This window comes from Glandiceps talaboti, chromosome 3 (assembly GCF_964340395.1).
Source record: "Glandiceps talaboti chromosome 3, keGlaTala1.1, whole genome shotgun sequence".
Classification (NCBI taxonomy): domain Eukaryota; kingdom Metazoa; phylum Hemichordata; class Enteropneusta; family Spengelidae; genus Glandiceps; species Glandiceps talaboti.
Window position 1 is genome coordinate 7,004,808 of NC_135551.1, and position 14,863 is coordinate 7,019,670.

The 14,863-nt window shown below is 35.4% G+C and overlaps 1 protein-coding gene across 1 annotated transcript; it reads left to right on the forward strand.

Moving 5' to 3' along the window:
• Positions 1 to 365: 365 nt before the first annotated feature.
• On the forward strand, positions 366 to 3,146 carry LOC144432972 (uncharacterized). Its single transcript, XM_078121286.1, has one exon. It carries the CDS (start codon positions 366 to 368, stop codon positions 3,144 to 3,146), a length of 2,781 nt encoding a protein of 926 aa, XP_077977412.1.
• Positions 3,147 to 14,863: the final 11,717 nt, after the last annotated feature.

Below are 14,863 nucleotides of genomic sequence, written 5' to 3' on the forward strand. Positions count from 1 at the left end.
TCTTAGAAAAAAGTTTACAAGATACAGGTGGAATAAAAGCGATATTAACCTTGAAGATAAAATTTGTTAAAAGTGGTAAAGATATGGAGGAGATAGATAACAAGTGATGGTTATTTTAATAGTAGTCCATTACAAATTATAAATACTGAACACATAGAGGAACAAGTGAATGCAAGTTTTGAAAAAAAATAATGAACACATTGCCAAATGGTTACTTGAAGGATCTGGTTGGCAAATAAAAACACTTCTTAATTTTTATGTAAATATTGCAAGATACGACCCTCTACAAGGTAACTCATATATTGAATTACCAAAAGAGTTACAAAATTCAAGGAAAGGTCTCGTTAATATACAAAACAATGATAATGAATGTTTTAGAGACTTGGTTGAGGGTAAAAGATTCAGCAACACGGTCAGCTTGTCTCCCCCCTGCATATAACATCAACGATTTTCCCAGGCAAAATAGAACCGGGGGTGGTGTCGGAGTGGTTTATCGGGAAGACTTGTTCGAAGTAAGAAGAGTAAAAGCGGGAGAAGAAAGTTCGTTTGAATACACACAATGGGTGGCCAAGTATAGAGATATTAAAGTCAACTTGGTGTCAATCTACCGACCTCCATATTCTGCAGTACATCCGATCAGCGTGAATATCTTTCTACAAGAACTCGAAAATTATTTGGACAAGATTCTAGACTCCAGTGAACCTGTCATAATATGTGGCGATTTAAATATCCATGTTAACAACGTCAACGACCAGTCAGCAAATAAATTCAATGACATATGTCAGTCAAGAAACCTGACACAGCATGTATCTGTTCCAACGCATACATCAGGCAATACCCTAGACCTTATTATTACACGGGATGATAACAGACTATCCATCACCCCACCTGTTAGCGGACACTACATCTCAGATCACTGTTTTGTAATCACACATCTGTCCAACATTAACCGGCATATTGAAGAAAATACTGTTACCTTCCGACAATACAAGAAAATAAACAAAGAGGCCTTCAGAAATGATATACTTAATTCATCACTATGCGATCATGCTTTGCTGAATAACAGCGATCTTGATTCGTTAGTTTCTACCTATAATACCGTACTAACTGAACTTCTGGATAAACACGCCCCTTTGATTACCAAGCGATTTACAACAAGACCAACATTACCGTGGATCAATGATGAAATACGGCTTACAAGAAGACTTCGAAGACGTGCTGAACGAAAATGGAGACAAAATCAAAACCACAACAGTAGATTGACTTTCAAACAGTTCAGGAATAAACTGTCAAATAGACTTGAAAATGCCTGCACCGAATACTATTGTAACGCTGTTTCAGAATGCCAAGGCGACCAGAAGAAATTATATAGCATAGTGAATTCTCTGATGAGACCACCAAAGTTGACGCCGTTGCCCGATCACGACTGTAAGACTGAGTTAGCGAACAAATTCAACAACTTTTTCGTTGATAAAGTCGCCAACATCAGACAGAAATTAGATGACCAGGCCGAAAATACTGCCCTGACGGATGGGTTCAGATCACGGATAGTCGACACCCACTTGAATAAATTCACACCTCTGAAGCCAGATGAAATAAAGAAATACATAATGAAATCGCCGACAAAGCAGTGCCAAAGTGATCCCATTCCCACTTGGTTACTTAAAGAATACGTTAACATTCTACTACCTATTATCACCTGTATGACAAACCGTTCTCTTCAGATTGGCACTTTTCCAGCTGTGTGGAAAGAAGCTACAGTAATACCACTGATTAAAAAAACAGGTGGTGGTACTGAGCTATCCAATTACAGACCAGTCAGCAACCTCCCATTCATATCGAAACTCGTAGAACGCGTTGTCGCCGACCAACTTACCAAGCATATGCAGATTAATGCACCGTTACCAATACACCAATCGGCATACAGACAGCACCACAGTACAGAGACTGTTCTTGGTAAAGTTGTATCCGACATACTAGAGTGCATGGGTCGAAAAGAAGTCGCACTATTAGTTCTCCTCGATTTGAGTGCTGCCTTTGACACAGTGGACCATAATATACTCATTGACATTATGCAAAAAGAATTTGGTATCAAAAATGTCGCTCTCGATTGGCTATCTTCGTATCTTGTCAACAGATCACAACGAGTCTTGATATCTGGCAGTACATCTGAGAGTGTTCAAATGAAGTTCGGAGTCCCACAAGGGTCTTGTCTCGGTCCAGTTCTTTTCACAGCCTATTCCAGTACACTATTTCACGTCATTAACAAACATATGATAACTTCTCATGGTTACGCAGATGACACACAACTCGTAAAGATGTTCAAGCCCCGGATAAGTGATCAAACCGAGGTCACAATGTGTATAGAGAGGTGTATACGGGATATTCAGTCCTGGATGACAACACATCGACTCAAGTTAAACGATAGCAAAACAGAAGTCATGATCTTAGGAACACCTCAACAATTAGCAAAGACTACAATTGAACATATTGCAGTCGGAAATGATCAAATACAAGTAGTAGACCATGTACGTAATTTGGGTGGATGGCTAGACTCTAATCTATCAATGGGTCGCCATGTCAATCAAATCTGCAAGAAAGTGAACCACAACTTACACAATATTCGTCAGATCCGGAAATATTTAAATCAAAGCGCAACTGAAACATTAGTTCATTCTCTAATTACTTCACATCTAGATTATGCGAATACCATAATGTTTGGAATGTCGCAATACTTGTTTGATAGGTTGCAACGAGTTCAGAATAATGCGGCACGTGTGGTTAAAGGGTTAAGAAAGTACGACAGTATCTCCAAAACTCTCATTGAGTTACACTGGCTTCCTGTAAAGGCAAGAGTTGATTTCAAAGTTATCCTCACAGTTTTTAAAGCTCTAAATAACGCAGCACCTGTTTATATTCGTGACATGTTTGTCCGCCCTGATAAGCCTCGTTATAATTTACGCAAAAACTCCGTTAGAAATCTTGTAATTCCCCGTTCTTATAACAAGATTAATGATCGTGCCCTGGCCATTGCAGGACCTAGACTATGGAATTCCATTCCTGATGATCTCAAAGACCTTTCAGAACTTGAACTTTTTAAACGAAAACTTAAAACACACCTCTTTAAAATGTATCATGAATTGTGATTTGGTTATTTGACTCAGAGTACAAAATTTTATTATCTTAGTGGTCATTTACGTTCGTTTTAATATTTGACATTTTTTAAGGCTTTTATAACAAGTCTCAGTCTATAATTTTAATGACCATTCACTATGATCCTTTTAACATTTGACATTTTAAGGGTGTTAACGGTATACTTGTTTTTGTAGCATTCACCTTATTTACGTTTTTGTATTTTATGTGCAGCGCTTTTGAATATTTTAAATAGAAAAGGCGCTTTAGAAAATAAATAAACTTAAACTTAAACTTAGATGGTGTCACTTGGCATACAAGTTTCCAGTTGGAATTCATAAAAATAGACCATCTTTATACAGTCAACACATCAACGATGTAGATTATAAAGGAATAATATTCCCAGTTACTATAAAACAAATTCCAAAGATTGAAAAACAAAACAATATATCTATTTCTGTATTTGGTTATAAAAAAGCATATCCAATTTATGTTAGTAAACAAACTTATGAAGATCACCTTGACTTACTACTAATAACTCACAGTGATAAAAGTCATTATGTCTTGATTAAAGACTTTAACCAATTCATGTACAGTATAACAAACCATAAAGGAAGAAAGCATTTCTGTAGATATTGTTTACAACACCTTTCAACTCTATAGATTTTAGAGCAACACATTCCTATTTGTTTTGAAATAAATGGAACACAAGCTATACGAATGCCAACTGAAAAGAACAAGTGGTTATCATTACAAAATTACCCAAAACAACTAAAGTAAAGAAAGTGTTATTTATAGAGCACCAGATGCATTCAAGACATTTATGGAAATGATCAGAAGTTGACTATTGCAATGATATAAAACAGCAACATTTTAACAAATCTTTGTATATGAGTAAAAACGATGAAATATGTTTCAAAAACGCAACACAATGTAATATTTGTGAAACATTATACAAGGAAGATGTATTATAATGTGTGATTTTAATATTGACTTAAATAACCCAAATATACATTCAGAAATGTTTCTAGGCAGTATGAATTGCTTATGTTTACACAAACTCATAACCTCGCCAACCAGAGTGACCAGCACATCTAGCACGTTAATCGATCATGTTTATATTACAAATATATGTTCCAACACAATCCAAAGTGGTACTATGGTACTAGTGGTACTAAATGATCAGATCATTTCCAGTATTTGCTATATTTGATAGTTTACTTTCCAAAGATACTACTAGTAATTGTAAACATATATCCTACAGATGCAAGAGTAAGTATGATGTAGAATTATTTCGTAGACATCTCACGGGAATAAATTGGGACGACGTATATATGTTCAGATGTAAACTCTCCATACGACAAATTAAGTTCAATTTTCATTGCAGCCTGTGATAAGCATGCGCCAAACATTTAAAGAGATACTGGCAAAGTACTAATAAACCTTTGATCACACGAGCTATCAAGAAATCAATTAATAGAAAACATAAATTGTACGTTAATGTTATCAAATCAAATATCAAACCTTGTATTGTCAGCAAATATAAGAACTATAGAAATGTTTTAACTTCTGTCCTCAGGGATGCAAAAAAGATGTACTATGGTAATTCATTTTTAAGAAAAAGGAAACATGAAGAAAACTTGGAATGTAATTATTGATGTTCTCGGTAAGAGGAATGGTAATGCCAAGGATAATGTACCTGACAATCTCATAATTTCTTCAGGCGGAAACCAATATGAATACACCTCTCCACGGGATATTGTATCAGGTTTCAATGATTTCTTTGTGAATATAGGCCCCCGACTTGCTAGTAATATGTCACGCGACAATTTTAGAGATTATTTAACAGAACCAATCCAAAATTATTTTTATCTTTACCCCACGACCCAGTATGAAGTTCGGGAATTTTTGCGAACGCTGAATATCAGTAAATCTTGTGGTTACGATAATATCCCGGCTAAACTTTTATCGGATGCATCCGACACTATATCCAAACCTCTGGAATATTTTTTTAATCTTTCTTTTTCTTCTGGGGAGGTTCCAAATTCCCTAAAAATCGCAAAAGTGAAACCAGTATATAAAAAGGGCCAGAACAAAGCCCGGACAATTATAGGCCAATTTCTATTCTTCCCCTTTTGAAAATAAAAACCATTTGAAAAAATAGTTGATAATCGCCTTAGATCATTTCTATATCGCAACAAAATTTTATATGATCATCAATATGGCTTCCGTCAAAAGTATAGCACAACATTGTCTGTCGTTAACAAAGTAATTCTCCTAAAGCAATTAGACGAAGGTAGAAATACTCTTGGCATTTTCTTTGATTTCTCTAAAGCTTTTGACACTATCAACCATGGTATATTATTGTCTAAACTCGTGCATTATTGCATCAGAGGTATATCCCTGATGTGGTTCCAGGACTAATTTTGTAATCGCCAACAGTATGTTAGCTCTGACGATGTCAACTCGATATGCTTGCCTATTTCATATGGACCTACACTATTCTTACTTTACATTAAAGATCTTCCACTCTCTTCCTCATTCTTTGACTTCAGACTGTTTGCAGATGATTCCAACCCTTTTCACACATTCCCTCAATACCTCAACAATATTGACCTTTCATTAGTGAACACCGAGTTTGAAAAAGTGATAGATTCATGTACTGCAAATAAACTAAGTATTAATGAGAAAAAGACAAAATTCATGTTTATTAGAGGCCGTAGAAAAAAAATTAATATTAGTGGAACCATGTGCATTAATGGTAACGTTATCGAGCAAGTTGATTCTGCATCTTTTGTTGGCATCGTCTTTGATAACCATCTTTTATTGAACATGCACATTGACGCTGTCAATAAGACTATTGTGAAAAATAGGAATCATTTATAAACTTAGGGACTTTGTACCCAAAAATATACTTATTTTACTATATAAAACTTTCGTCCAACTATATATAACGTACGGTATAGAAGTCTGGGGAAGCACTTTTTCCTCCTATTTGTATTTTACGAGCTCAAAAATGGATGTGCATGCAATCACACACAGCCAGTCCATGACCCATTCGTCACCACTTTTCAACACTGTAGGCATTCTTGATGTTTAACTAAATAAACTGCACATGTTTTGGTCAGTACCTTTGTTTATGATTTGCTGCACAATAACTTACCACACTCTGTTGATGAATACTGCAATGTGTTAAACTATGAGTACAATACACGACGAAAAGACCAAAATAATTTATGCGTACCTACTGTGAAAACATTCTATGGTAAACAGTCAATGACATGCACAGGTGCAGTCACATTCAATACAGCACAGCACAAGAAATGAACCACGAAGGCAGCGATTCAAGTCATCACTATGTAAAGATTTACTAAAAGAGTATGTAATATAACATTGTAAAGTTCTAATGAAATATATGACTTCTTTTTACTATGGCACTCGTATATATAGGGGATGGTGAGGGGCGGGGTTAAGGGTAGCGCTACTTTTTGTATATTCATTTGCACTTTAAACGTGTACCATTATTTACTTTGGCCAGGGGTAAGACACGATTAGCATATCTATTTTCTGACTCCTGTTATCTGATCCAGTTTGCTTTTCCTGTATTCACGTTTGTAATGTACTTTTGATCGGGTAATAAAATATATATCATTCCATATCATATCATATCACGTCAAGAAATTAGTATCCAAACCAACGTTTGTTATGCAAAGAATTATAACCGAAGTTCTACTAGCAGTGGAAAACAAAAAAAAAAGAACGATTAACCCTAAACCCGCCCTTATATGTTGGGATGAGCATTTTTGATCGGTCTAAAACTTTAATGTACGACTTTCATTACAACTATATAAAAGAAAAGTATGGACCAGAAGCAAATTTGTTTTTAGCACCTGCGGGCTCCGTGTGAGTAATCGTCCCCGACTTTTCAAGTCATTACTCCAGGAGTCCCCCCGAATTCGCACTCGTCTTGTGAGTAAGACACGGCTGAGTCTGTAAGAACACTCACCCTGGGTTTGGGTCGGTCACAGAAAAATCTTCCGTTTCCAGTGGGATTCGAACCCGTGACCTCCCGACTGCTAATCCTGTGCACTATCAACTACGTTACAGGGAGCCGGTTGTGCTAAATTGTTATTTACAGATACAGACTCATTAATGTATGAAATTCAAGCCAATGACTCTTATAAAGATTTCTACAAAGACAAAGACCTTTTTGACAATAGTTACTACTCACCAAAAAGTCCATATAACTTTGATTATAACAAAAAAGTAAGTGGTAAATTTAAAGATGAGTGTGCAGGTGTACCAATCACTGAGTTTGGGCTTCGAAATAAAATGTACTCTTACATAACAGAGTCTGCTTCCACACGTCAAGCCAAAGGGATAAAAAAAAGTCAGTCATAAAAAGGAATATGACTCAAGAAGAATATAAGACAGTACTTTTTGAAAATTTACAGTTAAAACATTCCATGAATATTATACGTTCGATGAATCACCTGGTCGGTAGTTACACAATCAATAAAACTTCTTTGAGTTGCATATCATTTACATACATTATCGCCTGATATCGCTCATTTAAATACTTGATTGACATGCTTATTTCAACTTTTCGGCGCTCTTTTCAAAAGACCGGCGCCTAAAATATACATGTAAAGTATTTATTTACATTGGATGACCTCAGTAGGTGTCTCCCAGCTGATTATTGTTTACATTAATGACAGAAAGATGCCGAGAGGAAACGAATTATCCGACTTTTAAAAGGGACAAATTCTAACATTACAGGAACTAATAACATTCAACATTTTGTAGACTCTGATGATATTTCTAAGGATATTAACGAGAGATCAATAGTTAATTTTAATATAAATTCGATGATAAAACTATAATATCTCATTCGACGTTCGTTATAAATAAGCAAATTATACCAGCACCTGTGTCTCGATTATTCCATACTGAAAAAAGGGTTAAAGTCACTATTGGTTTTGAGGTTTTCGTCGTTAATCAAAGCTAGATTGACCAAAATATTAAAGCAATACAGGATTTGATTGATTATCTCTCATGAGTATATGTAGTGCATATAGATTCTCTTACAAATTGTTAAGTCGTGTTAATAAAGTGATACCCTGGTCCCAAGTCAAATGCTAATAAACAAGCGAAGTTGACGGACACTGGAATAACTCGTGAAGGACCGACTGAACAAATGAGATTAAGGAGCGGCAATTCAGCATGCAATAACAGTAGTGAAAATGAAGCACCTTGGACACCAATGTTAAACGAAATGAAACAACTGAACGGTAAGATGGACAATCTAGCTAAATCTTTAAACACAAAAATCGATGAACTCAACGAAGAAGTGAGAAAACTTAGTGGACAGGCTAAGGAATCAAATGAAAGAATAAACAATCTAGAAGCTGAGAACAGACAACTAAATGATAAAATTGGAGAACTGGAAATTGAACTTCATAAACAGAATGGACAATCAAGAAGAGAAAACCTGATATTCTATGGTTTTGAACAGAATGCAAAGGAATCTTGGGAAGAGTCAGAAGAGAAAGTACAAGACATAATTAAGAACAGTCTACATATTGACGACAATATTGAGTTGGATCGGGTCCATAGATTATCCACTGCCCGCTCTAGACCCCAGCCAAGTATCTCCAAATTTAGTCGCTATAAAGATAAGGATAAAGTCTTGAAGGCAAGTAGACGTGAGAAGAGTTCATTACCAGCTGGAATTCGAGTAGGAGAAGATTTTTCCAATATGGTGAGAGAGAAAAGGCGGAAGTTATGGCCAACTATGGATGAAGCATTAAAGGAAGGAAAACAAGCAGCAATGAGGTATGATAAACTCGTAATAAATGGAGATGTTTATGTTTACGATAACAAAACTCAAGATGTTGTACCAGTCAGAAGGAGATAGGGATGTGGCCGAGGCAGACAAACAAACTTTCATGCAACACAGAATGCATCGAACCGAAATGACAAAGATGAAGAAAAGAAAGACTCTAATGAACTATTTCAGTTGTTATGCTGGAATGTCAATAGTATTAAGTCAAAATGGTCAAATCCAGATTTTATATCATATCTAAAAACATTTCATATTATTTGTCTTGTTGAGACATGGGCTAAGTCTACTGACCTATTTTTATTAGATGGTTTCGATTCAATATCGACCGTACGTACTAAGAGATACCATCTCGGTAGATATTCAGGGGGTTTGTTTGTATTATACAGGCATAATGTCATTTCGACAGCCACGAAATTACCCAGCCAGTCAGATGACCTAATGTGGATCAAATTTGAAGCTGGAGATGGGACCCTGTTCATTATTGGTGTTGTGTATCTGTCACCAGAAGGTTCTTCGTCGTATTCTGACGAATCTTTTTTTGAAATAATTGAAAACGAGTATGCCAAATATTTGCAACTGTATCCAAATCACCATTGTCTTATATGTGGCGATTTCAATGCGAGAACGTCAACACATGCAGATTACGTTCTGTTTGGTGACACTTCTTTCATCCCATATGACGAAGAGTGTCAAGTTGATGAATCTTTGTCTGTAAGGAATTTACGCGATTCAAATGTTAATCACTACGGTCAATGCCTCTTAGAATTATGTAAATCAACTGGAATGAGGATTATGAATGGCCGGTTCTCGGAAAATAGTACCTATTTTACATGCCTTTCAAATACAGGTGGTAGCGTAGTTGATTATTTACTCTGTACAGGCACAACAATGAAACAAATTGCTAAATTTTCTATCGGTGACCGAATCGAATCAGATCACCAACCGCTGCTATTTACCATTAACGGGAAATGCAGATCTGACCATGGGGAAACTCACAATGTCTCACCTTCCAGCCAAGATACAAATAATGGTACTGTCCATATGGCTAAATTTATTTGGAAAGACACTTTTAGCGATAACTTTAATGCGTTCTGGGCGAGTGACAGAGCCGAAACATTATATGGTAATTTCACAACTATGGTCGAAAGTAATAATATAGATGGTAGCATTGATGTTATCCTAGAAATGTTATACATTGTATTCAGCAGCAGATGACATGAAAAGTGTGGCAAATCATAGCATGACCCAGCGCAACCATAATGTCGTGTCTAAGGGTATGACCAAGAGTGTCATGACACAAAGGTCAAAACAACTAGATCACTAAATGAATTCAGACAAACTAGGTCACTTGATTCCTTGGTAAAATTAAAGTGTCACAAAACAGAATATCGTAATCTATTGTCAACAAAAAAGAAAAACTTTGAATTTAAGGAAAAAAGTAAATTGTGGAAGCTGCCAGGGAGACAGATTCCAAGCACTTTTTGTCTCTTTTGAAACAAAGCAACCAGGCCCTTCTTCTTCTATCTCAACGGATGATTGGTACAACTACTTTTCCGGCTTATTCAATATTGAAAACGATATGGGAGAGGATGCAGTTTCGGAGGAAATAAAGAACCTTGTTGACGAATTTGATCCCTTCATCTATGATAATACTGACTGTAACCACGTTAACTGTGATGACTTAGATCGGGAAATTACTTATGATGAAGTTGAGAAAAGCATAAATAAACTTAAAAATGGAAAAGCATCTGGCCACGATGGTATCCCCGCGGAAATGCTTAAGAACTGTCCACGGAAGTTCAAAGAATTTCTTGTTGTATAATTTAATAATTAAGTTGCTCCTCGCTGGATACTTTCCCAAGGATTGGACTCTACGATTAATAGTTCCATTGTATAAGAAGGGTGATAGGGATAGTGTAAATAACTACAGGGGTATTACACTCCTCTCTCTATTGGGGAAAGCATTCTCTTCAATAATCTATGAAAGATTGAATACATGGGTTGAAAATAATTGCCCACTTGAGGAAAATCAAGCAGGCTTTCGCAGAGGCTATATAGCACCATTGATAATATGTTTATAATTGATACAATTGTCAAACGTTACTTTATTTGAAGAGTCGTTTATATTGTGTGTTCGTAGACTTTGAAAAAGCATCCGATCGTATCAACCATTATATGTTGTATTACAAACTAATTAAGAACGGACTCCATGGCAACTTCTTCAAGGTTTTGCAATCTATGTACAGTAACATCCAGGCACGTGTTCGCACCCCGGAGGGTATTACCAGATTTTTCAAATGTATGTGTGGTGTACAGCAAGGGTCAATTTTATCACCCTTGTTATTTGCATTATTCATAAATGATTTAGGACAACATTTAGAACAAAAATTTGCTGGAATTTACATTGGTGTACTGAGACTGTTTTATCTTCTTTTCGCTGATGATTTGATTTTGTTTAGTTACAACGCTATTGGCTTACAAAGACGTTTGAATGATTTATCATCATTTTCTTCGAAATGGAAACTAAAGGTTAATAGTAACAAAACTAAGGTAATGGTCTTTAGGAATGCTGGTGTTTTGAGAAGGTATGAAAAATGGTTTTACAATGGGGAGAGGCTATCATGTTGTATCACAATTTTGCTACCTTGGATTAACATTTTCTTTTAATGGACTTTGGAATATGGCACATAAGACAATAGCTCAACAAGCGTGTAAAGCAATCTTTGAAGAGGTTTGTTGTTAATTATAAATGCATGTTATGTAAATTGATTCAATGTGTTATGTGTTCCTATTGTATTGTGATACACATGTACATTGTATGAATACAAATGTTTGAGATACAAAATATAATGTTATTCTGTACTTAGAAACATATAGTATAGAGATATGAAGGGTTGCACTAAAATTTTGTTTACTAGATGTTTAATATAAAATATCAATTTTTTTGTCAATTTTATCAAACAAAATCTTCTTGAAAATATTCACCAGGTCGGTAAAGCATAGTAGTATAAAGGTTCTTATTGCATGACCAAAATGACATTCTGATAAATAAAATCTATTTAACTAAATTTCTCCCAATAATCTAGTTGCTGAAGTTACTTTGATGACAACAATTTCAAAAACAACTGATAAGGTTCTGTGGTATACATGTACATGTAGGTCATACGTCTGTATGTATGTATGTATGTATGTATGTATGTATGTATGTATGTATGTGTGCGTGTGTATGTGTGTGTGTGTGTGTGTGTGTGTGTGTGTGTGTGTGTGTGTGAATGACTTAAACTCAAAAATCTGCCAGACCAATGTCCTTGGTATTTGGTGGGGACATTACTTTAGGTTTGGTATCTAGTTGGGAAAGTGTCCAAAGCAAAATAATAGCATCACTGGTGTGTGATTAGGGCAAAAATTGTCATTTTTGGTCAAAAGACTTGAAATAAAAATACTAGGTAGTTTTATTCAAAGACTACTCTGAGGATTTGGCTGAAATTTAATGCGGATGCATTTAGGAGTGTAGAGATGAAGAAAAATAGATGTCTCGGCGTTGAATCAAGTTGAATCGGAGAAAGCTCGAGACAGTAAATCAGAGACGCGACGTTACACAGTCTACTTTAATTTAATGGTTAACAAATTGAACATTGACTGAACCTGAAAATGTACAGTTTTGAAATAATCCTGACGCACTTGACTGATGGTTAAAAGTTATATTGGTGTTGCTCGATTCAACGAGAGCAGGACGCTGACGACTCGTTGCATGGGAGAACTTGTACCTTATCAGCCATGGCCAGTGATGTTGAAGCCACTGATCGATCGTTGCTTTCGATCGCAAGGTCATCAGTGGAATTATTTGGTCTACTGTAACCCAAACTATTGTACAGGATACCTGACATACCATTACTCTGAGGAAGTGTTAACTTATTGGTATAAGAACGAACACTAGCTTCATTTTTGTGAGTACTATTCATATGCTAGTTTAGGGGCCCATTTTACCACTGCCAGCCGTGGTAAAATGGGATTTTACCACAGTTATTATCCAATCAGAATGGCGCATAGTAGCATGATATAATATAATATTCAATTTGATGAAGGTCGGGAATTGTACAATAAGCATGTTAAAGATCTCTTTGAAAATCATGAAATCGAGTGGTTTAGTACACGATCCGATAAAAAAGCTTCAGTTGTTGAACGTTTTAACAGGACACTTAAATCATGTATGTATAAATATTTTACTGATAAACAGACTAGAAAATGGGTCGACGTACTAGATCGTTTAGTGGATGGTTATAACAATACTTATCACAATTCAATCCCCATGACTCCGAAGGAAGTATCATTATCAAAGAATGAAAACATCGTTTGGTATAATTTGTAGGGTGCTTATCACAATGTTGAATATGGAACTCCTAAGTTTAATATCGGTGATACCGTGAGAATTTCCAAATACAAGAACATGTTTGCTAAAGGATATCTACCAAACTATACTTTTGAACTTTTCAAAATCAAATAAATTATATTTGGTCCCGTTATTGTTTATACTCTGGCGGACTTATCGGGTGAAGATATTGAAGGCACATTTTATGAGCACGAATCGACATGGCCAAGGAATATAAAGTTAAAAAAATTTACATAAAAAAAACCAAAGGTCATGAATACGCATTAGTAAAATGGTTAGGATATGACGATAAATTCAATTCTTGGTAACTGATTGAAGCTATTAAAAAAATAATATAATATAATTAGTATAGGATAAACATGTTTAATAAAGAACATAATATAACCAAATTTTTAGATATGTTCAAAGACGTCCTTGGTTTTAATATAGAGCTGGAATCGGACAACCGCAGAAGGAAAAATACACATGTATTAATTGTAAATACTGGGGCAAAATTGAATGATACATCTCTTTACCAACTTATTTTATCCTTTTGTAAAGAAGTCAAAAAAAAAAGATTTTATTTAAACGTATTGAATTGTTAGCTCTATTTCCAGAGCCAGATGACAATCAAGATGCTAGATTTTTGAATGAATACTGGGTTCTTAAATTAATACAACATACTAGGAACAGACGTATATTTCAAGATAAATATGTAAATTTATTAGTATGTTTTATATAGACCCTGAAAAAATGTGGACATTAGGATTACCAGATTACGAAGTCTATGATTTCTACGAAGACAAAGTCAAAGAAACAACCTTCAGCTCTTTCAACTCTAACTGTGCCGAAACTGCAGCCTCATTTTCCAAAACCATTTACGTTAGCAAAGCAAAATGCTAATTATGCACTACATCAACCATTTAATAAACAGTTATCCATGGATTTACGAGATACACTCGTCAATATGGATGTTTATGTAAGTGAAACTGATCGATTCAATATAAAGCTGAGGGATATATTCAAAGACTACATATTAATTCATAGAAATGCAGGCAGTGCCAACAAGTGGTTAAAAGGACCAAATATGCATTACTGGGACCAACACGGTTAAATTTTGCTGTTTGGTTAGCAATGGCCGGATGCGGTGTTAGTATTCACGATCATCTGTATAATGAAAATATTCCTAAACAGATTGTATCATTTTTTAGATTTCACGTGTACTTTACCATACATCGTATATTGAATCAGCTTTCTTGCCCACTACCCGATGATGTCGATACATTTAGTAAAGCCGATAATTGAATCGATGTACTGACCTATCATAAAATATGCGATGAATTCGAATTAGATTATAATACAGATTTCAGATTCACGTATGAAAAAGCGGGAAACAATGGTATAGGTGTCGGTTATGAGTGGTTGGGAGGTAAAACACATATAAAAGAAATCCAATATAAATTTCAAGATACAATGGTAGAATTACCTGATGCTCCAGATGAGGCCCGCAGAAGTTA

What these genes read in the sequence shown, in the direction of transcription:
- LOC144432972 (XM_078121286.1), top strand. Translation starts at nt 366, where the DNA reads ATGAATGTTTTAGAGACTTGGTTGAGGGTAAAAGATTCAGCAACACGG.